Genomic DNA, 22,803 nt, shown 5'->3' on the forward strand with positions numbered 1-22,803 from the left:
TTTATTGCCTGGTATGGGGGCATCAGCCTGAGGGAGCAAAATAATCTACGCCATATTGTGAAGGTGGCTGGTAAATTAATAGGCTGTCCACAGGTTTCCTTCACAAATATTTATGAGAGGCAGGTTATGAGGAAAGCAGATGCCATATTGGACTGTGTAAATCATCCCCTTCATTGTTTTTTTGAGGTCCTCCCCTCAGGTCGGAGATTTAGAGTCCCTTGTTTTAAGTCCAATAGGACTAAGAACTCTTTTATACCAAGTGCAATTCGGTTGCTAAATTTGCACAATTCTATGACATAGATGGGTAATACTGTAACGGTGTTTTTTAACTAGTAGTTTGTGTTGTTTATTGGTATGTGTATGTGGTGTTTAGGCTACCTGTTGTGTCACCTGTATGTTTACCTGGCTGCAAGACAACTTTCCTTAGGGGACAATAAACTGAACCTAACCTAACCTAGAGGGGTTGCCAGGAGTGGCCAGGAGTGACCGTGCCCCCTCGGACAGAAGCCTGGCCACCTCATTGGCCACACCACCCACAGTCGTACCTCTCCGTTGCGGGTGTCACCGTGTCCACTCCCTTCCGCTCTTGTATCCACGCACCTCTGAGAATGATGCAACCCCCCACAAGTATGGAAATGTACATGCATGCATGTGATCAGTATAAACAAGCATCTTACTTTCGTAGTTTTCCCTCAATCACCCATTTGTCTCGTCGCAGGTTGGTCATATTGTCAATGTTTTTGTCGATCTCACTGTGCAAAACAGAATAAAATCTTGTAACAGACTGCAATTCTGTTTGGTGCCACTAGAGGCGCTAAAGTTAGATACTTCATCCTCATAGAGTGTAGTATATTCTCAGTCATTTAAACATCAGTTTAACATAACAGTAATGAGTGAATCCCTCTGATAATAAGCATACAGAGCAAGTTAACTGAGATGAGCTCACTTGACAACGCTTTTACTGCAGGACAGCTCATTAACCAGGAAGGCCAGAATGGAGGCTTTCTGTGAGGGCGTATGCGCCTGGAACGCTTTGGTCTTCAGGCTCTCAGACAGCGACGCTAACTCCGTCTGTCCACAGTGAGCTTCCATGTAAATCTGTAGCACCTCTGAAACGTTGTCCGGATTCAGGCCGATATTAGTCAAATGACCTTCAAGAGCCTGTTCCAAGAAGTGTTCAAAACATCCAATCAAAAGAACAGAATGATACAATTAGAAATGTGGTGTAACATTACCAGAGAATATCATTATTGTGGTGATGGAAAGTCATTTAATCTTTAAGTTCAAAAAAGGCTTTCTATTAAGTGTGAAAGGATGCGAGATTAGCGCAAGAACATTGGTGTAGGGTTGAACTAAACTCTCGCAGATATTGCTGATAATGTGACTTTGAGAACGTAAAAAGGAATTCCAGAGGGAGTACACCCAAAAAAAATAAAAAAATGAAAATGTAATCAGTCATTATTTACTCACCCTCATGTCATTCCAAACCTGCATTCTGTCATTTTTATTTTCTAAGAATATTAAGCTCCAAAAGTACCAGAAAACCCATAAAAGAACCAATATATAATATAAAGTGGCCCATATATGGAGGATTCTTCAATTTAAGGCATTTTTAGCACAGTGGACCTCTAGAAAGTAAAGTATTTTTCCACACTCTTTAGGCCGATTTATACTTCTGTGGCGACCCTACGCCATAGCATGATGTGCACCTCTCTGGGTCAACGCAGACAACAGCAGCTGTGATTGGTTTGCTTTGTAACCAGAGACCGCCCCTCCAGCGTGACAAACAAGATATCTGAGGCAGGAAGATTATTTGAAGATATATGACGTTGTATTTGGACAAGGCACTTTCATTAAGACTCAGGAGAACTGTTGTACTTGGGAACATCTGCCATTTTAATATTCGGTTTATGTTTATTAGTTACAAGCAGGGTTGGGAGGGTTACTTTTAAAAAGTATTCTGCTACAGATTGCAGAATAAATGCTGTAAAATGTAATTTAACGTACTCTGTTAGATTACTCATCATTAGTAATGTAATCTAAATATTATAGTCCACCGTTTGAATATTCAAACGGTAAGAACTAACACATTTAAGAAGTAATTGTGTCTTGGCATCAATGACATCAAAACTTTACAACCATGCTCATTCTATGGAAAAGAGCTGTGTGAAGATTCACCAAAATATCTCCTTTTGTGTTTCATGGAAAACAAAATAGCAGCATAGGGGATTGGAATGAAATGAAAGTGAGTAATCAATGAATTTTGGGGCAGACTATTATATTGGCACACATACCTTCTGCCTGTTTTGTCATAGTATGGCGTTTCTACCTGATCGGTCTTGTGTTTGTATATCAATTACTGACCTTGTGTCCTGGTGGGAGTCCCGGGTCACATACAGCAGCAGACAGCAGTCGCACCAGCAGATCTTGAATAAACCTCATGCTGTCATCCACATTCAGCAGCCCTGCCTGCATCACAGCGAGCGACGGCACATCAGCGCTCGCATCTAAACCCAGAACCTTCCCAAAACAGCGCAGGAATTGTATAACCATCAGACAGTCTGAGAAACACGCTCCCGGCAAAACCAGACCTGGTATCCGTGACAAGGCTGGAAGAGACTGGAAGAGAGAGAGAGATTTACACATTGTACTTTCATGAATTGTAGTTTTAATAATTACTGGCGAACAGTTCTTTTTAATTAGAACCGTTGTTCATGCACTGTCATTACATTAATGTAATGTTTAATGCACTTTTCAAAAAATTTGTCATATGGAGCTTTCTGTGAGGCTCTTTTTGTTAGTTCTTCCTCTTTTTACTTTGATGACTCCAGCCAGGTCTCCTAAGCAACCAAATTGGCCCGGTTGCTAAGGAGGGTAGAGTCACATGCGGTAACCTCCTCGTGGTCGCTATAATGTGGTTCTCGCTCTCGGTGGGGCGTGTGGTGAATTGAGCGTGGATGCCGCGATGGATGGCGGGAAGCCTCCACAAGCGCTACGTCGCCATGGAAACACGCTCAACAAGCCACGTAATAAGATGCGCGGGTTGACGGTCTCAGACGCGGAGGCAACTGGGATTCGTCCTCCGCCACCCGGATTGAGGCGAGTCACTATGCGACCTCGAGGACTTAAGAGCACATTGGGAATTGGGCTTGCCAAATTGGAAGAACAAAAATGATTATATTACTCAAATGTATGTCTATGAGATTACATTACTTACTGCATTTTTTGTCATGTAATTTGTAATCAGTACCTGATTATAATTCACAAGTAATCCACCCAGCACTGCTGGAAAACTGGCTTCTTTTAGTTCATTTTGACGAAACACACTTTTTGTTTGTTTGAGCAGCCCAAACTGGGCCAAACACTACCACACTGACTCAAGCAATGTTGTGAGTTTTTTGGCCTTCAGTAGTTGCTGTATGATTCACCTTGTGATCTGTCAGACACATGTCTTCATTAGGTTGGTTCAGCTCTTTGGCCATCTGTAGTTCCAACCGCCTGAGCTCCAGTTTACGTTCCTTATTTAATCTTTTCTCATCTCGTTTCTCCTGTTTCATCCGCTCTTTCTCCTGCGGAAACATTTGACAAGAGTTGACAAAGCCGGTATGCCATCCCTGAGAGCTGCAGATTAGTGATGAGCTTTCACAACAACAACAACAACATGAGCAGGGGCCGGTTGCACCAGCTATACGTACGTTACTTAGCCTAGTTGTGGCGCTCTACTAAATATTTGAGTGTTTCACCATTATTCTTAGGTAGGACGTAACCCTACGTATAAACAAAATATTTACGTAAGCCTCCAACCAGGAGTATCGGATGGAATAAAAAGCACATTCGTTTAATGACATCACTGAGCTCATGCTTTAGTTGACAGGCTTCAGTCCTTTTGACATATATGATGAGGTTGCATTACACTCGTTTACATTTACGGGAGAAAACATTACGTAAAAAACTTAACACGTCTGTGTACAAATTTGAAAGCCGTTTATTGGATCAATACAGTTAAACATCATATTATGCGACTGTGCATTACTTTACAGAGAGCTTACCACCTACTAGTTAAGTTTGCCTTAAGAACAGGTGGTGCAACTCATTTAAGCACTGGCTTAGTTACAAACTAACTAGCAGTTACTAATCCCTTAGTGTGAACTTTACATCCCAACTTACATGAGAGTTTACACACAGCTGGTGCAACCGGACCCTGCTGCTTCTCAAAAGAATTGCATATAAGACGACTCTCTTTTTCACAGTCCATGTCATTTAGAGGAAAATGGATTAGAAAAGAAAATGGCAGTAAAAGTGAATTTGGTGCTGCATAACTCACCTCAGCTTTCTTCCTGGCCTCCATCGCCTTCATCAACATCACATGCTGTCGACGCCGCTCACGTTCCTACAACACCAAAAACAATAACATTAGCAAAAGAAAGAAAATGAAGCAAAACCAAAGAGTGAAATAGCAATAAATAAGATGAAATGCTCCATCACAGACGTGGCCTGGTTGCAAAGACAATACTCCAACGTGTCCCAACCAATTACCAGAGTACCAAAAAAAGTGGTTCGGGAAGAATTGAAGGCCATGATGGATATGGGGGAAATAGAAGAATCACACAGTGACTGGGACAGCCTGGTGGTGCTGGTTCCAAAGAGCAATGGCTCGGTCCTGTGTGGATTATAGAAAAGTCAATGCAGTGTCTAAATTTGACGCGTATCCAATGCCTCGTATTGACAAACTGCTCAATCGGTTGGGCGCAGCTTGCTTTTATTTGACACTGGATTCAACAAAGGGTTATTGGCAGATCCCCTCAACACCAATATCCCGTGAGAAAACAGCGTTCTCCACACCGTTTGGCTTGCACCAGTTTGTGACCCTTCCATTCGGTTTGTTTGGGGCCCTGAACGTTTCAGCGCCTTATGGACCGAGTCCTCAGACTGCACTCTGCGTGTGCTGCTGCCAATCTGGATGGCATCATTATATACAGTAATGATTGGCAGCAGCATATGGAGCATCTGAGGGTGGTTCTGAGGTCTCTGCGATGGGCGGGATTCATGGCAAACCCCAAGAGGTGCGCAATTGGACGGGTGGAGGTATGGCATCTGGGGTTCCTCTTGGGTCACGAAACCCAAGACCAAAAAGGAGGTGAGACAGTTCCTGGGGCTGGCTGGCTATTTGTGGAGCGGAGGGGGGCGGGGCCAGGCTACAATGTTGCACGCCCAGTCCCCAATCGGCCTGATGGGGCGCGCGAGGGATAAAGGCGGCTGGTGACGACGGGCCGGAGAGAAAGAGAGAGAGAATTACGGGCATGTCCGTCATGTGTGCATTTATGTTTTTGTTTTGAGTTTAATTAAATTATTATTTATTATTATTATTATTAAACCTTTATTTAACCAGGAAGAGACTCATTGAGATTAAAAATCTCTTTTACAAGAGTATCCTGGCGTACATTTACATTGACAAGCCGGTTCTCGCCTCCTCCTTGCCCATCCTAACCCCCTTACATTGATGTCGAAAACCCGGGAAGGAGGAGGGATGCCCGTCGCAGAATCCTCGACACTGCCGTCCACCCGGGGAGCGCCGCTACCATCTGCTGGGTGACGGAGTAGCCCGACCGCCCGGACGTGGGGAACGGCCGTCGTACACGGGGTGAGTGGGGACTGGATTCCCCGACCGCCTGGAGCGATGGAGCCGCTGCCAAGGGCGGATGAGTGCCCTGCTGTCCCCCAGAAACGCGGAGGGGTCGAGGGAAGACCACCGTCTTCCGCGAGGGGAGGAGGGAAGTAACTCCCCGATCACCTGGAGTGGTAGGGGCGCTGCCAGGGGCGGAGGAATGTCCCCATGTGCCGCCAGAAAAGCAGAGGGGTGTTCTGTCCACTGGGGGTTGGAGGTTTGACTCCGGTTCGCCCGGGGAGGACCGGCTGTCGTCCGCCGAAGAGTGTGCAGGAGTGCTCGAGGACCATGCGACGGCTCATCAGAGAACCGGTGAGTGAGCTTTTTCTATCTCTCCTCTCTCTCTTTCGCACCGTGTTAGACTTTTCCCTCGCCTATTTAGTTTTTTTGTTGTTGTTGTTTTCCCCTCCTGTCTCCTCCCAGGTCGAGGAAGGCGCAAAGCACGCCCCTACCCAGGGAAAGGGGGGGGGGTGTAGGTCATGCCGGTGGCACCCCGGCCTGAGGTAACGCCGGGAGGAGTGTGGAGCGGAGGGGCAGCCTGATGGGGCGCGCCAGGGATAAAGGCGGCCAGTGACGACGGTTCGAGAGAGAGAGAATTACGGGCATGTCCATCATGTGTGTGTGTTCATGTTTGTGCTTTTGGTTTAAGTTTTTATTAAATGATTATTTATATTGACAAGCTGGTTCTCGCCTCCTCCTTGCCCATTTTAACCCCCCTTGCACTATTATAGGAGGTTTGTGCCTAATTATTCGGATGTCACCAGCCCGCTGACTGATCTCACTAAAAAGGGAGCATTTTATTCATAGGAAAATGATATGAATAATGAAAAACAATATTACAACCAATGATTCCTCAGTAAAGCTTTAGAGTTTCAGGAAGGTGTAAGAGGAACTGCTCGAGAGTTAACAGATTATTCCGATCACAAAGACACAATCTGCTACAGGTCAGCTGGTCAGTTTCTAAACATCTGTTAAAGTATTTCAGGTGTTATGCATTCAGCTTCAGGTTTCTACAGGCAGCTTGTGGTGTTTAGTGCAGGACAGACAAGAGGAGATGCAGGAGACCGAAGTCCACATTTATTCTCAGTATATCAGTCTTTAAACAAGATCCAAGAATTACAAGATAGTGACCAATTGGGGTCTGGGTAGCTCGGCGAGTATTGACGCTGACAACCACCCCTGGAGTGCTGAGTGACTCCAGCCAGGTCTCCTAAGCAACCAAATTGGCCCGGTTGCTAGGGAGGGTAGAGTCACATGGGGTAATATCCAAGTGGTCGCGATTTGTGGTTCTCGCTCTCAATGGGGCGTGTGGTAAATTGTGCGTGGATCGCGGAGAGTAGCACGAGCCTCCACATGCTGCGAGTCTCCGCTGTGTCATGCACAACAAGCCATAAGATTATATAATGCACGGATTGACGCTCTCAGAGGCGAAGGCAACTGGGACTTGTCCTCTGACACCCGGATTGAGGGGAGTAACCGCGCCACCACGAGGACCTAATAAATAGTTGGAACTGGGCATTCCAAAATGGGGAGAAAAATGATAATAAAATAAATAAATAATAATAAAAAGAAAAATCAGTGACCAATTGAAATGCTATTTTTAGCTGGTGAGTAACACTTTAGATTTGTCATGGACCATTAGCTTTTGGAAATATTTATTTTTGTCTATTTAAAATCTAAAGGGACAGGATAGATATAAAAACATCGGAGGTGATGCAAATGGAAAACAAGAACGAACAAGTATGGATCATTAGTCAGCATGATATTGAGTGCACACAAAGGAATGGTTGATGATATGAAGTGGACACCAGTGTTGGGGAGTAACAATGTAAAGGAAAATACACCATTATAGCAAGCTCAGGATGACCACGACGTGCGGCGGATAAAGGCCGCTTATTATTCAAGATCCAATCAATTCCTGATGGATAAAATCAAGTCCTGTAACACGTGTTCTCATTGAAAATCCTGTTTCATGCGGAAATACAGTACATAAGATTATAGAAGTCCAATGGATTATAAACAGCAAAGTCGCTTCCCCAACACAGGTGTTCACGATCAAATTTCAAAAACATAATCACAACCAACATAGATAAATATGACACTGTTGTGAAACTGAAGTCTGTGAACAGTTACAGATTATTAAAAGCAATTTAAAGCAACGCAGGGCACCATGCAAGAGCAACACATGCGCAGTCAAAGCAATCCTCTACAGCACGTGCAACATGAAAGCAAAACAACCAAATCACAACCATTTCACAATGCATTAGATGTACAAAAGTAAACATACCCATACCATATCTAGTCTATGTCTGTCCAACTCCTAGTAGAGAGAGTTGGCAAAGGATTATAAAAAGGCAACAAAAGCAATGTATGCCACCTTATTGATCAAGCAATTACCAATGTTCCCTTTAATGTTTCTATTGGTCAGATCCTTCAGTCACCTGTAACACAGTACTGACCTGTGTGGTGTATATATACTAATTGTTATTTATTTAAATATGTTTCTTCAACTTCGGGCACTTTTAGTACTGTGGACTTGAAAGTCAAAAGTGTGTTTTGTGTTTAATAGAATTTATTTATTTATTTTTTATAAAATAGCTCTTTTGTCTTGCTGAGGGGTCATTTCATAGCTAACATTTTGTATAGCCTAAATACACACCATTAAATAACATTTTCAATGTTTTTTTTTGCATAATTTGGCAAAATAACAGCTTGATTGTAAATGACGTCCAATAAAAATAGTCTGCTCACAAGTGATATTTCCCTTGATTTTTCTTTATCTCATATTCAAATGACGGCACAACTGCGGGACAGTCGTAATTTTTGACAAATTTATAGTAATAATTTTCACTCAATAAATATCGAAATGGGTTAATGTTTATTTCACTCCTTGTTTGGATCGTTTTATGCAATGATTTGTATTTTTATAATGTATTTTCATTAGTTTAATATTGAAAGTCTAAAGGCTAAAACTGTCAAATCTGTACATAAAAGGCATTTAAAAGTAACAATAAATAAATGATAAAGGCCTGATAAAATTTTGTTTTAATGTGACTTAAATAATTTTGTAAAAAAATTATTTACAAAAATTTATTTTAATAAAACTAAACCCTTTGTGACTTGAAAGAGCCCAAAGTTGAAGAAATACTAATTTACTAATACAGATTTATTATTTATAAGTTTTTGTTACTCATTTTTGTTTTGTGGCTCATTTGTCGAAACACCGGCCTGTACAGTTCTCCCGATGGACATTCCGTCCGTGATCGCCCCAACAATGCGTCTGCCCACCGGGAAATTGCCCGGAATGCCAGATTACCAGACCAGCCCTGTGCATGACCTCTGTGAGCTTCCATATTTGCCATGACAAATCATTTCTTTCTCAATTTTTTTTCCAGTAAAAATGTCTAAACATCCTTAAAACAAGATACATTTACTTAAGAAATTAAAGTTAATTTGAAGATTTTTATGCTTAAAAAACAAAACAAATTATAATAATTTGCCAACGAGGCAAGAAAAACTTCAAAAGGGGCTCTTTTCTCATTTTAAAAAATACGACTTAATATCATCTCAAGTAAATGTCTTTCGTTTCAAGGACGTTTCCATATTATTACTGGAAACAAAACAACATTTCCCACTTATTTAATTTTTTACACTCCCTTCAGAAATGCACATCTGTGCACATGTGAAGCTCACAGGGAACATCTGTAATGTTACTTCTCAAATAGTGATTATGAAAAGAGGCTTGAGGCTTTATTCAGAGGAAGACAGGTTCATACCTGATGCTTGAGAATAAAAGCCTGCTGTCGGCGCAGCTCCTTCTCCTACAGACAGAGATCAAATACATTAAAACCACAAATATTCCCTTATTTCCAAAACTGAGATTGAAAGAACGAAAATGATCGAGAGAAGTATTGTGAGGTATAGACAGATGCAGATGGGGGGGATGGGAAAAACAGATTGGATTTTTTCCATTTATATCCGCAGTATATTGAAATGGTTGGCTTTTGATTGACTAAAGGGGAAACTGAGTGTTAATGTAAAATGAGAAATGAATATCACACAAATCACATTATACATCTGTGTGTGTGTGTCACTGAAATGCATGAAAATGCTTATAAAATGATTATTTTATTATCTTTAGACAGGTGATCACATGAAACTGGGGAACTATGGGAGAGAACAAAAACTCTAAAACATATTGAATCTTCGTACATGTACAAGGAGAATCTGATATTGAGAAACTGATTATTAATCGACTAGTAAATAAATAAATGCATGAATCACTCAAATGCAACAAACCTTAATTCGTTTTTCAGCTTCCAGTATTTTTGCATTGGCAGACTCTTCCTTCTTTTTCCTTTTCGCCTGCAAACAAAGGAAAAATGAACAGCTTTGATTTTACGGTGATCGGCAGACACGTTTTTAGAGATATAAATGTTTAGTACGAAGGCTGAAAAACTGATTTTAAGATTTACGCATTTCAATTTCATAACCAATCACATCAATAATTATTGAGTAATCTTTAACAAAATAAAATGAAACTAAAATGCAATTTTCAAGGTTTTATTTTAATATATAAAATGTAAAAAAAAATTACCCAATTCAATTTGATGGAATTTTATAGTGAAATTGAAATGAGTAAATCTTAAAAATAGGCTAAAATATTTTTTGAGTGCAGGATACATTTCTTACAATATTTTTTAAAGTCTGAAATGGCTTAAAAGGGGGACATTTTTTGTCCCAATCAGATTTCAACCAAGCCATCGTTGCCAAGTAGAAATAATCAAGGCTGGTTTTTCACACTAAATTAAATTAAGAATGATAGTACGAGAAATATCGTTGCAAACATGAATATCCGATACGTCGCCCAGCCCTAAGGTAAGTATAAGACAATAATAAATTAAACAAGACGACAAAAGCTTTCAAAGCTTCTTCTTCAAGAAATGACTGTTTAATATTACAAGCATGCTCTTTAGATGCTGATTATTCTTGTATCCCATTGACTTTAAATGCAAAAACCCCAAGCAGAGCTGGAAGTGCATTAATCCCTGAAAGAATAAATTAAATCTCTATTTAAATATTCCTATTAATCACTGTTTTGAAGGCAGTTATGATTGATTAACCGACCGTGTCAACTTTAATTGATGCAAGCCAGATGTCGGCCGGTCATCTGTATGGTCCAAGTGCTAATTGCTTCCCTTACCATATGCCAAAAGTTAATATGCACGCATTAGGAGGAATTTTACTCCCTTGAAAATCTACTTTAAAGCTGGAAAAAGCAACGTTTTAGAATTGGGGAACATATTAAAGATTTTTCACCATTTATAGGTTGTGAATCAGATGACTGAATTGCCCTAGAAGTCTCCAGATACTTTTTTGGGGACTCTGTATGTTAAAAGCTTTACAAACTCTTCTATACTATTCAAAGAGTTAAAACCTCCAGTATCTGCTGAGCTCGGAGTTCCCTCTCCATACGGACCTGCTGGATTCTCATGACCTTTTCCTGTGAAGAGGAGAATGAATAAGAGGACATGAGTCAAGATATGTAATAAATGAAAGAATTGGCTATATTCAGACTAATGCTGAAAATCTCAGACCTGCTGTTTGAGAATCTTCATTTGTTCCTTCCGCTTCTGCCTCTCTTCTGCCGCTTTGATGGCTGAGAGTTCCCAGGAAACAACGAGCAAGTTGAGTTCACTGGATATTAAGTGCAGTAACGGGTCCATTTCTATAAATGAAACTCATTTAGCTCACCTTGCTGTCTCCTGGCCTCTTTGGCCACTCGTGCCAGCGCCTGTTTCTCCAGTTTACGCATCAGCTTTATCTGTGCCGCCTGCCGTGAGATTTCTGTCGCATGAATACAAACTTTAGTTCTAATCTATAAGCCACAATTTTTGGCAACAAATGATAAAAAAATCATCCCTGAAGTTCTCAACTCTCCATTCTGCAAATAGCATGCAATTTTAGTCAGCTAAAAAACATTATAGCTGACAATAATGTGCAAAGTGATACAAAAAACATGCATCAAACTGTTACTTTGATAAGTGCATTGTTGACCTGTTGATACACGCCGCTTTTTGAGCACAAACCGTGAAAATGACATACCTGAACTTAAATGGTTGTATTTACGGGACCCTTTGGAGTACGGACACAGGTGAAGTATCTTTTGAAAGAAGACACTTTGGGCTTTATTTCCCAAGTTTCAGATTTAATATATGTTGTTATTTTTTAAAGTTAGTGAAGCTGAAGTTTATAGTAATGGAAATATTTTGTGCTGAACATGTTTTTATAATCTAAAGAAAATAATAATAAAAGTACCAACTTTGTAGACGGCTGGTTTTGTTTATGAGACTCTAATATATAAGATCATATACAGTTTTACAACATGAATGCTGCTCAGATTGCAGTTTGTTGAAGAACGATGACGAAGGCGAGATCTCATGTAAACAATGGAGAATATATCAATATTTCTCACATTTATCACTTTTATGGACAAAAAGTGCAATTGGATGTTTTTAATGAACGCTTGTCATGTATAATTGACCCAAGTGTGTTGAACTGGATTCATCTGGCGATCGTGTTTTCATAATAAATGTATGAAGTCCCATTTTGATATTGCATGTTTTCATTTGTACTCCTGCACAAATAACTAAATTGCTGTTTCTGGAGCATTGCTATCGTGAAACAGAGATCAGATATCAATGTTGAACCCTTAAACCTTTGAAAAAATGTATAATGTTAACATTAATTACATTTATAGATGGTAAAATATATACTAAATGTAAGCAGAGTGACGTCACTACCGCGCGTGTGTGTGTATGTGGGGGGGGGGGGGGGGTAATATCTATAATTTTATTCTCATTATATTCTCGTCAACAGTATGTTTAAATAAAGTTTTATTATCATATGTGTCTTTCACTTCGTCTTTGTTATAGTTCAGCAAAATCACTACTGTTAAAACAGCGTTATAATTATTGTTATTAAACTTTTATAACATATGGTATTAACCTTGTTATAACAATTGTAAGTAATCCTGTTATTTACATTTTACATTTACATTTATTCATTTAGCAGATGCTTTTATCCATAGCGACTTACAAAAGAGGAAAACTTTGTAATGTTGCCCTTTTGTACCGCTGTCTCCTTAAGATGATTCGCTTATAAATTTAAGTGCATATAACACTTGTTAAGGGCATATAACATTTGTTATAACACTTGTTAAGGGCATATAACACTTGTTAAGGGCATATAACACTTGTTAAGGGCATATAACACTTGTTATAACACTCGAATAGCACTGTGCGTAATCAAACTTTTGAATGAGCTTAATAACTGTGGTCATTTCTCCTTTTGTGTTTAACAGATAAAATAACAGTATACACGTTTGGAACAACAGCAGGGTGAGTAGACTGATTTTAATTTTAAGGTGAACAATCCCTTTAAATTCATGTTGGTATAACAATTATAGAAACCCAGTTCTTGGCTTGGTCTGGAGCTTATTGGGTAACCCGAACTATTTAATGTTCATAACGAATAAAATAATGTGTGTTTGTTTTTGTGTACAGTAAATAAGACGGTCAGCGGTACCCTGGGCTTCAAACTTGCGCAGTAGTTTGGCCTCGGAAGTGTTGAACACATCAGCTTCACTCTCATCCGGTGCTCTGCTTTTCTTGCCAGACTGAGAGAGGTCCACAGCATGATCCCCGAATTGCTCAAGAGTCTTGGGACGACCTCGCCGACCCTCCAATGCTAGGATACGAGGAATGACCTCCTCCTCTTTCAGTAAGCACCACTGCAGCCCCTGAAGAAGAGGTCAATATTTTTTATAAAACAACTAATTTAATATTAAATAATAAAAAATGGCATATACCATGCAATGAGTCAACCAGTAGAGAATTTGCACCATTATTAGTAGCAGAAGTTGTTATAAAAACAATGTTTGTTGTTTGCAGAGTTTAGTTGTTTACTTGCTGCATTAATACTGTATATAATTCAATTGATGCACAGGTGTGTGTATATTGGTTCAATCGATCTATAAAGTATTTAATTCACTTGATTACCAAAAAAAATAAATAGGAATTATCACATTCTTATTAAAATAAAACACATTCTTGTCAAACTCAGTTGAGTTTCCAGCAAAAATCATTATTGTGTCATTTAAACCGTCCGTTAACATGGTATGAAATTAATGATTCCAGATTTTGGTCATAACACCCACCCAAAAACTGCATCATTGTGGTAGTTTGGCACTTTGATCAAGTTATTTCTAAATGAACTTACTATTAATTTCCTGCTCAGAACCACAAAGGCAGAATTTAACAAACTGACGAAAATGACATGATTCACTTCCAATTCACTTACAGTCAAAAGTAGCACGCAAATAAAATACTGCAATTTTACGGTCACTGATGAAAGCAAAACAATGACATTTGCTCTGCTTGAATGGACATTTTAAATTGACATACTTGCCTCTGGTCCATCCCTGGCTTCATAAAAGTCGCCAACCTTTATTTTTGCACTGAAGCTAAAATGATCCCGTGTGATGTCTCGGACTCCGTTTCTGGTCAAATACTGAAATGGGTGAGAAAATAAGACCATAACAATTTCAATAATTCTCCACCAACAGTTACACATGGACAAATCTCACCAGTTACAGTAATGTTTGATACTACAAACAAGTATTGTGCATGGAAAGTGTGAAGCTCAAATATATATATGCATTCTCAATTCCCATTCTTCCGTTTGTGTTTTTTGATGACTTTACTACAGTGATGTGAAAAATGTATTTGCCACCTTCCTGATCTCTTTATTTTTGTGTATTTTTCAAACTAAATTGTTTTAGATCTTCAAACGAGATATGACAAATCAAAGGCAACATGAGTAAATGCAAAATGCAGCTTTCAAATATATATATATATTATTGAAGCAAAAATGTTATCCAACACCTATATCGCCCGTGTGAAAAAGTAACTGCCCCCTTAAACTTAATAGCTGGTTGTGCCACATTTAGCAGACCAAACACTTCTGATAACTGGCGATCAGTCTTTCACAACACTGTGGTGGATTCACACATGCATTTTCGAGCAAGAACTGCCCATTTAAGGTACTACCACAGAATCTCAATCAGGTTCAAGTCAGGACTTTGTCTAGGCCTCTCCAAAACTGTAATTGTGCTTCTTTTGAGCCATTCAGAGGTGGAATCACTCCTATACTTTGGATCTTTGTCTTGCTGCATAATCCAGTTGCGCTTGAGCTTCAAATTAAGAACTGATGACGGGACGTTCTCCTTTAGTTGAGAGCAGAATTCATGTTTCCCTCAATTACTGCAAGTCATCCTGAAGCAGCAAAGCGTCCCCACACCATCACACGACCACCACCATGCTTGACCGTAGGTATGACGTTCTTATTGTGCCATTCTGTGTTTGATTAACGCCAGATGTAACGGGACCCCGTCTTCCAAAAAGTTCCAGTTTTGACTCATCGGTCCACAGAACATTCACCCAAAAGCTTGGAGGATCATCAAGGTGTGTTTTGGCCAATTTTTTAGATGTGCCTTAATGTTCCTCTGGGTTAACAGTGGTTTCACCTCGCCACTCTTCCATGGATGCCATTTTTGCCCAGTGTCTTTCTGATAGTGGAGTCCTGAACAGTGACCTTTAGTGATGCGAGAGACGCCTGCAGCTCCTTGGATGTAATCCTTGGATTTTTTGTGACTTGCTGGATGAGTCGTCGCTGTGCTCCTGGAGGAATTTTGGAAGGTCGGCCACTTCTGGGAAGGTTCATTCCTGTGCCAAGTTTCCTCCATTTGGAGATAATGCTCTCACTGTGGTCCTTTGGAACAGCTTTGTAACTCTTCCCAGACTGATGTATTTCAATCACCTTTTTCCGGAATTTCTTTTGACCTTGGCAAAGTGACCTCGGCTTTTGACCTTGGGTGAGACCTTTTAGCCAACTTCATGCTGCTGAAAAAGCTATATTTAGGTGTTTATTTGATTGAATGGGGATGGCAGTAATCATGTCTGGGTGTGTTTAGTCCAGCTGAACCCCATTATAAATGCAGTTCTAAGGGGGCAAATACTTTTTCCACTCAGGCCCAGTTGATATTGGATAACTGTTTTGCTTCAATAAATAACATTATCATTTAAAAACTGTATTTTGTGTTTACTCAGATTGCCTTTGTTAGATTTAGTTGAATTTTTAAAACAGTTTAGTTTGAGACATACACAAATACAGAATGAGTAGGTGTGTCCAAACTTTTGATTTGAAGAATGTGCATATCATCCGTCCTGCTCTCGAAATACTGTATAGGTCATTAAAAAACATTCAGTATATGTCAGCTACTAGTTTTAAACAATCCTCTCTTGCCTTGATGATGTCAGGATACTGTTTGAGCTTCCTGCCACATGGAGCAAAGTATGCCACCTCTCCCCACAAACGTCCACACGTGTTTGTGATGCATGTCTCTCTCTGCCATCTGGGAAAATTATTTAATGAATTAAAAGAAAAGCAAGCATGCACACATAAACCACCCTATTGGATGACTCACCCGTATTCCAGAGGTTTCCGTAGCGCACGCTCATCCGTGACTCTTCTTCTTTTACCTGACATCACCAGACAGGAAACAGAGAGAAATTAATCGATCTTATCCATCGGGTATTGATTGGATCATAAAAAGTTGGCGTTACAGAATAGAATAGAGTCAGATTGTTGGAGGGGAGGGGTTGAAAAATCAGAGACCTTAGTGCCATCAGCCAAAAGGGAAAACCGTTTTTTTGTTCATCAATTGTTTTATAATAAACTATTATATATACAGTATATATCACAATTTCAGTTTACAATACCTGGGGGCGTGGCCACACTGGAAGATGAGGCTGGTGGGCTGCCATTGGCTGGTCCCTCAGTGTTGGTCACAATCGGGGGCGTGGCCATGACAAGGGTCTTATGAAGCTGTAGTTTGAGAGGGGTGGAACTAGTGCTCTGGCTGTGGGATGAGTCTAGTACAGAGGATTTGGAGAGTTTGAGTGCCGTTCGCTCAGTTTCTGTGTCCGTGTCATCATCATCATCAGAATCGTCATCTAAAAGACTGTCAGAATCTGCAGAGGAGACAAAAGCTGTGTGAGTATGTTCATGTGTGAATAGCCAAGGGCACACTTATTATAACGCAATGTTAAATATTTGGGTTATTAATATATAAGGACTAATATAATAAAGGATAGGGATAGTCTAGAGATAGTAGATCTTTTTTGTAGTTTAGATTTTTTTTTTAACTTTCTGGTCCCATTTTATATTTGGTGTCTTCAACTACTATGTACTAACATTAAAATACAGACAATACTATGCACCTATTGTGTAAATGCATATTGTTCTGTAAAAGTCTCACAAGATTCATATTAGAGGTTGAGGTGCAGGTTGGTTTAGGAGTAGGGTTAAGGTTAGGGTTTAACCTCCTGAGACCACCGCATGATTGCTGTGTGCATTTTACGTCTCCCTTTTTGATTTGTAACTCGTAGCATCTAGTAAACAAGCAAATTCTAGGGCAAATAGTTTTAATAAAAATGTATGTCCTCATATGTGGACGGCGAGAGTATGTTGTGAAATTTTAAATAATACCAAGCTATAGATAATTTTTAAATCAAACTGTTAACTATGTTTCCAGGAGTGTTGATTATTCATGTTTATGGGACGTTACAGACATTACATCAGAAATAACTTTTGGTCGGATTTTAGGAGTGAATGCACTTAACTGCATAGAGAGCTATAGGATGCTCCCTTGCTCCCTATTTAGTGAATGACTTAACCTCCAGTGTGCTGTCTGTCTGCACTGGTCTCAAAACAGTTTGAAATGCTCCTTATTTTCATCCTAACTCCATATAATGCAATTAATTATATAATTGCAATTAATTCCATGCCCAAATTTGAGTTGTAGATCTCGTGCAGTAACTACTTGTACGATAGTTTAAAAGATTAGAAACATAAGGGGGTAATTTACCCAAAAGTGCCTTGGCAATAAATAAAAACATGTGCAATTTTCTCCTGTGATATAAGGATGACTAAGCTAACGATTCATACAAAATACAATGATGAGTACGTGACTCTGTCATTAAAGATATTATTATCAGATAAGAATCATAAATCATAAAGTTAAGGTCAGGGTCGGGCAGGACTGGGAAGAGAAATCGGCCTGTGATTTTACATAGCAACTGGCCCAAGAGTTGTTGAGGGGGTCCTGTCCTTTTCTGCATATCGCAGCACCGTTATGTGGTCCATTCTGCATAATGAGGCGGCTCATTTTAGCTTATTATGGCTTAGTCAGCCCATTTCGTGGCTGGCCGACCAACCGGCCTGCCCAGTTCTCACGATCGGCCTCAAAGTGCATCGGCCGACCGGAAAAATGCCTGGTGTGCCAGATTAGTAGTCCAGCCCTGGGGTTGGGTTAGGGTTAGGTTTAACATTGTAACTACAGATGTAACTGAATGCAGGTACTTTAATTTCAAGTACAATTCAATAACACTTATGTACATAATAAGCACATGGTGTCGTAGTAAAAGACACCTAATATAAAGTGGGCCCAACTTTTTAACGTCATGTCAGCTTATATGACTATTTTCAAGTCGAAGTCCTGGTTAGAATATAAAAACAGATAAAACAAAAAAACGTATGTATAAGATCCATTTTCTCTAAAAGCTTGGTTAAAATAATCACAATTAATCTCATTTTATTATTGTAGTCAACATGTAAACCCATAGCGTTGCTCATTTGACAATTTGTAGATACAGATTCGGTACAAAGTTTTGTTGACTTCAAAACATATGCTACCATCAATTATATTGAATTTGCTTAGTATTTTCTTGTATAATGCATGTAAACAAAATGTGGTAAATTGTGTATTATAGTTAGGATCAGGGCTGGACTGGGAAGAGAAATCGGCCTGGGATTTTACATGGCAACTGGCCCAACTGTTAAGCAGATGGGGGGGTTGGGGTGATGGTGGGGGATTCGCTGTCCTTTTCTGCATACCGCGGCGCCATTTTGTGGTCCGTTCTGCATAATGCGGCGGCTCATTGTTGCTTATCGCGGCCCATTCAGCACATTTCGCGGCCTAAACTCGCGGACGGGTCACCCAAAACAAACGACGGAATTGTTACAGTGCCACAGAGACCGTTTTTACATCTTGAGAAAAATAACCTATGAATTGTTTACTTATAGTTGTCTCTAAGATGGGATTGGAGAAAGTATTTAAAAGCCAAAAAAAAAAATTATACATTTCAGCTTTCAAGGAACCTGAATTGGATTTATCAGATTAATCAAATTAGGGACCAGAATCATTTAATTCCTTTCAAATCCCATCCCTAAACATTTCTACAAACTACTTCAGTGTTCAGACTTCATGCTGGCTATGCAAGATCACTGACCTGAGAGACTTGAAACATCATTTTCATCTTCGTCCTCCATTAATGAGTCATCAGAGTCTTTAATGTTGGGCAGGTCAGACTCCGCCCCCCTGAAGAGCTCCACCAAAGACTGCCTCTCTTTCTTCACGCCCCACTGCCCTGTTTTACAGCCCTTTCCTTGTCCTGCTTTCAGAATCAGACCAGGTGAGGTAGATGTTCCCATCTCCATGGGTGCTGGTGAGGGCGCCCTGCCCGCTGTGGTCGTGAGGTCGATGGGGGTGTTGGTGGTGGCGAGCAGGGGTCTATCAGGGGTGCGAGCGCTCTGGGAGCGAGGTTTACTAATCAAGGCCAGAGGAGCATCATGAACGGCATTGAGCTGGTGGTTCCCGGTCGGATGGGAAGAGAGGAAGAGATTGGAATGCTGACTGGTGTAGGTAGATGATTTACCGGAATCTTGTGCACCTTTCAGCTGAAAAGATGCCTCTTTGAATGACTCCTGAGGTAGAAATGGCTGATGGGACAGAAAGGGAAGTCAGGTGTCATTCATTTCAGATTCATTTCAATAAGTCAAGGAATCAAACAGAACAAAGCTGCCCTCACATGCATAAATATTGGAACAGACTTTTATTGTTTATATTATGTTGCAGCTTACATTTTTTAATAAACCGTCAATCTCAGAATTGAATTAATTCACAATGTATATATATACACCATCATTAAATATTTGAAATATTTTTTTTTCCATGATCATATAGATATATCAATCTAAGGCTTGAGAATCTTTCTGCCGTCTTGGTTCCGGAAGTATTTTTCCCATTAATCTTTTTCATAGGGATTTTATAAAATCCATCATGAAAGACTCCTAAGCCATGAACCGAACCAAACCAACCGGCTTTGAGGTGAAATCACAACATTACAAACAAGATTGGTTCAACAAAAGTTAAGCTCATTCAACAGCATTTGTGGCATAATGTTGATTACCACCAAAAAAAAAACATTTTGACTCATCCCTCCTTTTCTTTAAAATCAGCAGGTTACAGTGATGCACTTACAATGGAAGTGAAAGGGGCCAATTTTTGAAGGGTTTAAAAAAGGCAGAAATGTGACGCTTATAATTGTATTAAAATGGATCTGTTAAACATCATGTGTTATTTGAGCTGTGAAGTTTTATGGTCGTTTTAGGGTTTTCATGTGTATGGCGTTATGTCATGGCAACGAAGTTGTAAAATTGGCTATAACTTTACACAGATGCAGTTAGTAAGTGATTTTATCACACTAAAATCATGTTCAAAAGCATTTGGTTTATGTCTTGTGGCTATACCATGAGTATTATAATGTTTACAGATTGGCCCCCATTGTCTTCCACAGTAAGGGCCTCACTGGGGGATGAGTCTAAATAAATTTTTGTGGTAATCGACATACATTATTATGCCTTAAATACTGTCGATTGAGCTTAACTTGTATTGAACCCGGAATATGCCTTTAACATTTTTAATGAGGGAATGAACTACAATCCCATGAAGCATTGCGAATGACGAAATCAAATTAAAAAACTAATGGAAATGTATTAAAATATTGATTTAAAGTTGTTTATTAAAAGTATAGAACTATATATTTTGATCGTATAAGCGAAACATTAACATATTTACAAATAAGTAATTTGAGTGTGTAGGGAGGGCGACTCGATTGCGTCATTCACAGTGCGTTATGGGAGCAGAGCTCTTTCGGCGCACTTTGTTTGCCACAATTCTCGGATTGGTAGATTTTTCCTCTCAGGATCCTGGGTAGTGTAGTTCCTCACCAGGGAATCCAATATTTAACATGATATTTTTTTTTAAATGCAGTTGAAATGACATGACTGATGGCTGAACTCCCTACTCCACCCAGGTCTCCTAAGCAACCAAATTGGCCCGGTTGCTAAGGAGGGTAAATTCACATGGGGTAACTTCTTTGTGGTCATTATAATGTGGTTCTTGCTCTCGGTGGGGTGCATGGCGAGTTGTGCGTGGATGCCGCGGAGAATAGCGTGAAGCCTCCACACGTGCTATGTCTCCGCGGTAACGCGCTCAACAAGCCACGTGACAAGATGCGCTGAGATTCATCCTCCGTCATCCAGTTTGAGGCGAGTCACTTCGCCACCATGAGAACTTAAGAGCGCATTGGGAATTGGGGAGAAATAAACAAACAAAACAAAATAATCAATTCCCATCTGGAAATATTTATGGGATATTTACTTCCAGAACCAGACTGTTGCTCTATTATTCATTTCTGAATTTATGTTAGTAGCTTGTAGAATTGCAAACGGTTATCATCTACGTTGTGTGTTGCACCTGTTTGAGTATGCAGAGGTTGTTCATGCTCAGGAGAGTCCCGTTAAGGTAATTCCTGCCCATTTTTAGGTTGTCCAACTGCAAAGGAGGGGGTTTTGAGGATGGTGAGAGTGAGGATGATGAAGACAGAGATATAGGCTTCTGCAGCGGGATGAGGGAAACTGGTTTCAGAGAGTTTGAGTGCGAGAGAGTTTTAGGAGAGGATAAGGACAAGGGTTTAGGAGGCGCTGCCTCTCGATCCCTGCGCGACTTGATGACTAGTTCCAGTGGTTTTGTGCTGACTGCGAGACCGGTGTTCTGGACGACGCTGGTGTGTTTCCTGGGCTCCTCTGAGGGTCTAAAGGACTGGAAGGGCAGGGGGGTCATGTGAAGCATTGGGGGCTGGGACGAGAGAGAACTCCGGATGTCCCGTGTATTCTGCCCTACAGTGCGATGATCCTTCTTGTCTGTCTGCATTTCACCCTGTGTAAGGAGAACAACCGCTTTGATTTGGCCACCTGTCTCTGACATCATTGTTCAAACATGTAGACAGGGATTGTCACAACAGCCCAACATTCACCTGCAGCAGTTTTAAACTCATAAATCCTTCGAATCAAATCGTATTTCCTTGCTTCGTCATGCAAAACAGCTTGTGGTAGATGTAATGTTTACCAAAAGACTTTATTTTTGTATGGCAACGAACAAAAGATGATGACACTTACACTGAAATGAATGGGGAAAAGTCCATAAATGCTAAAATACACCTAAAAAGGCTTTTTCACCATCAGGCCGAAAGCTTCATGTTTTAAAACTGTGATATGATGTGATATGGGCCAGTTCCCTGCACAAGAACAGACATGGCCAATGTTGCAAAAAGGAAAGCAAAGAGAAGGCGGCGAGAGGTTTACCATCATATGCGGTGAGGCTGTGTATGCCACCAAACACAAAACACACAGAAAGGTACAGTACAAGTTCCCAGACTAGCTTAAAAGGACATTTATTGACATAACTAAACATGACTAAAATATTGACATATAAGAGTTTTAATGAGCTACAGGTAGTTTACCTCCCTACAAAAGACACCCACTACAAGTTACACCCCCTTCAAATAACTGGCAAAATGCTGAATGTCACATTCATACATTGTGTTTATTTGGAGTCCAGCACACAGTGAGGAGAAACATGATGAAAATGAAGAGAAGTTGTACCAATGTGTAGCTAGCAGGCTAATCGGCTAGTTGTATGCTAAGCTAATAGGCTAACTGTTAGGTTGCACGTAGGGATGCACAGTTATGAACATTTTTGCCTGATACAATACCAATTTTGACAAACTATATGCCAATACCGATATTTAGCCACTTACCTTATTTTGTCATCAGATCACAGTTTTACCTTGGAATGCATAAAAATGCATAAACAGGTACAAAAGTTTTTTTCA

At 40.1% G+C, this 22,803-nt stretch overlaps 1 protein-coding gene across 3 annotated transcripts in view; it reads right to left on the bottom strand.

The window, feature by feature from the left end:
- LOC127654730 (bromodomain adjacent to zinc finger domain protein 2B) overlaps positions 1-22,803 on the bottom strand; it is an 83,970-nt gene that overhangs the window by 15,050 nt on the left and 46,117 nt on the right. For 2 of the 3 annotated variants that reach the window (XM_052142046.1, XM_052142048.1), the window contains 18 exons: positions 21,387-21,848; positions 19,078-19,567; positions 16,507-16,758; positions 16,212-16,266; positions 16,031-16,139; positions 14,135-14,236; positions 13,253-13,466; positions 11,420-11,512; positions 11,263-11,324; positions 11,103-11,168; positions 9,965-10,030; positions 9,442-9,486; positions 7,953-7,985; positions 4,325-4,390; positions 3,429-3,569; positions 2,365-2,619; positions 947-1,161; positions 678-752 (listed from right to left, as the gene is read on the bottom strand). In XM_052142046.1, coding sequence (XP_051998006.1) covers positions 678-752; positions 947-1,161; positions 2,365-2,619; positions 3,429-3,569; positions 4,325-4,390; positions 7,953-7,985; positions 9,442-9,486; positions 9,965-10,030; positions 11,103-11,168; positions 11,263-11,324; positions 11,420-11,512; positions 13,253-13,466; positions 14,135-14,236; positions 16,031-16,139; positions 16,212-16,266; positions 16,507-16,758; positions 19,078-19,567; positions 21,387-21,848 — 2,801 coding nt within the window. The remainder of the gene's footprint in view (positions 1-677; positions 753-946; positions 1,162-2,364; positions 2,620-3,428; positions 3,570-4,324; positions 4,391-7,952; positions 7,986-9,441; positions 9,487-9,964; positions 10,031-11,102; positions 11,169-11,262; positions 11,325-11,419; positions 11,513-13,252; positions 13,467-14,134; positions 14,237-16,030; positions 16,140-16,211; positions 16,267-16,506; positions 16,759-19,077; positions 19,568-21,386; positions 21,849-22,803) is intronic. The other variant, XM_052142047.1, reaches the window with a different exon arrangement.

The sequence above is a fragment of the Xyrauchen texanus genome, chromosome 14 (assembly GCF_025860055.1).
Source record: "Xyrauchen texanus isolate HMW12.3.18 chromosome 14, RBS_HiC_50CHRs, whole genome shotgun sequence".
In the NCBI taxonomy this organism is placed as follows: domain Eukaryota; kingdom Metazoa; phylum Chordata; class Actinopteri; order Cypriniformes; family Catostomidae; genus Xyrauchen; species Xyrauchen texanus.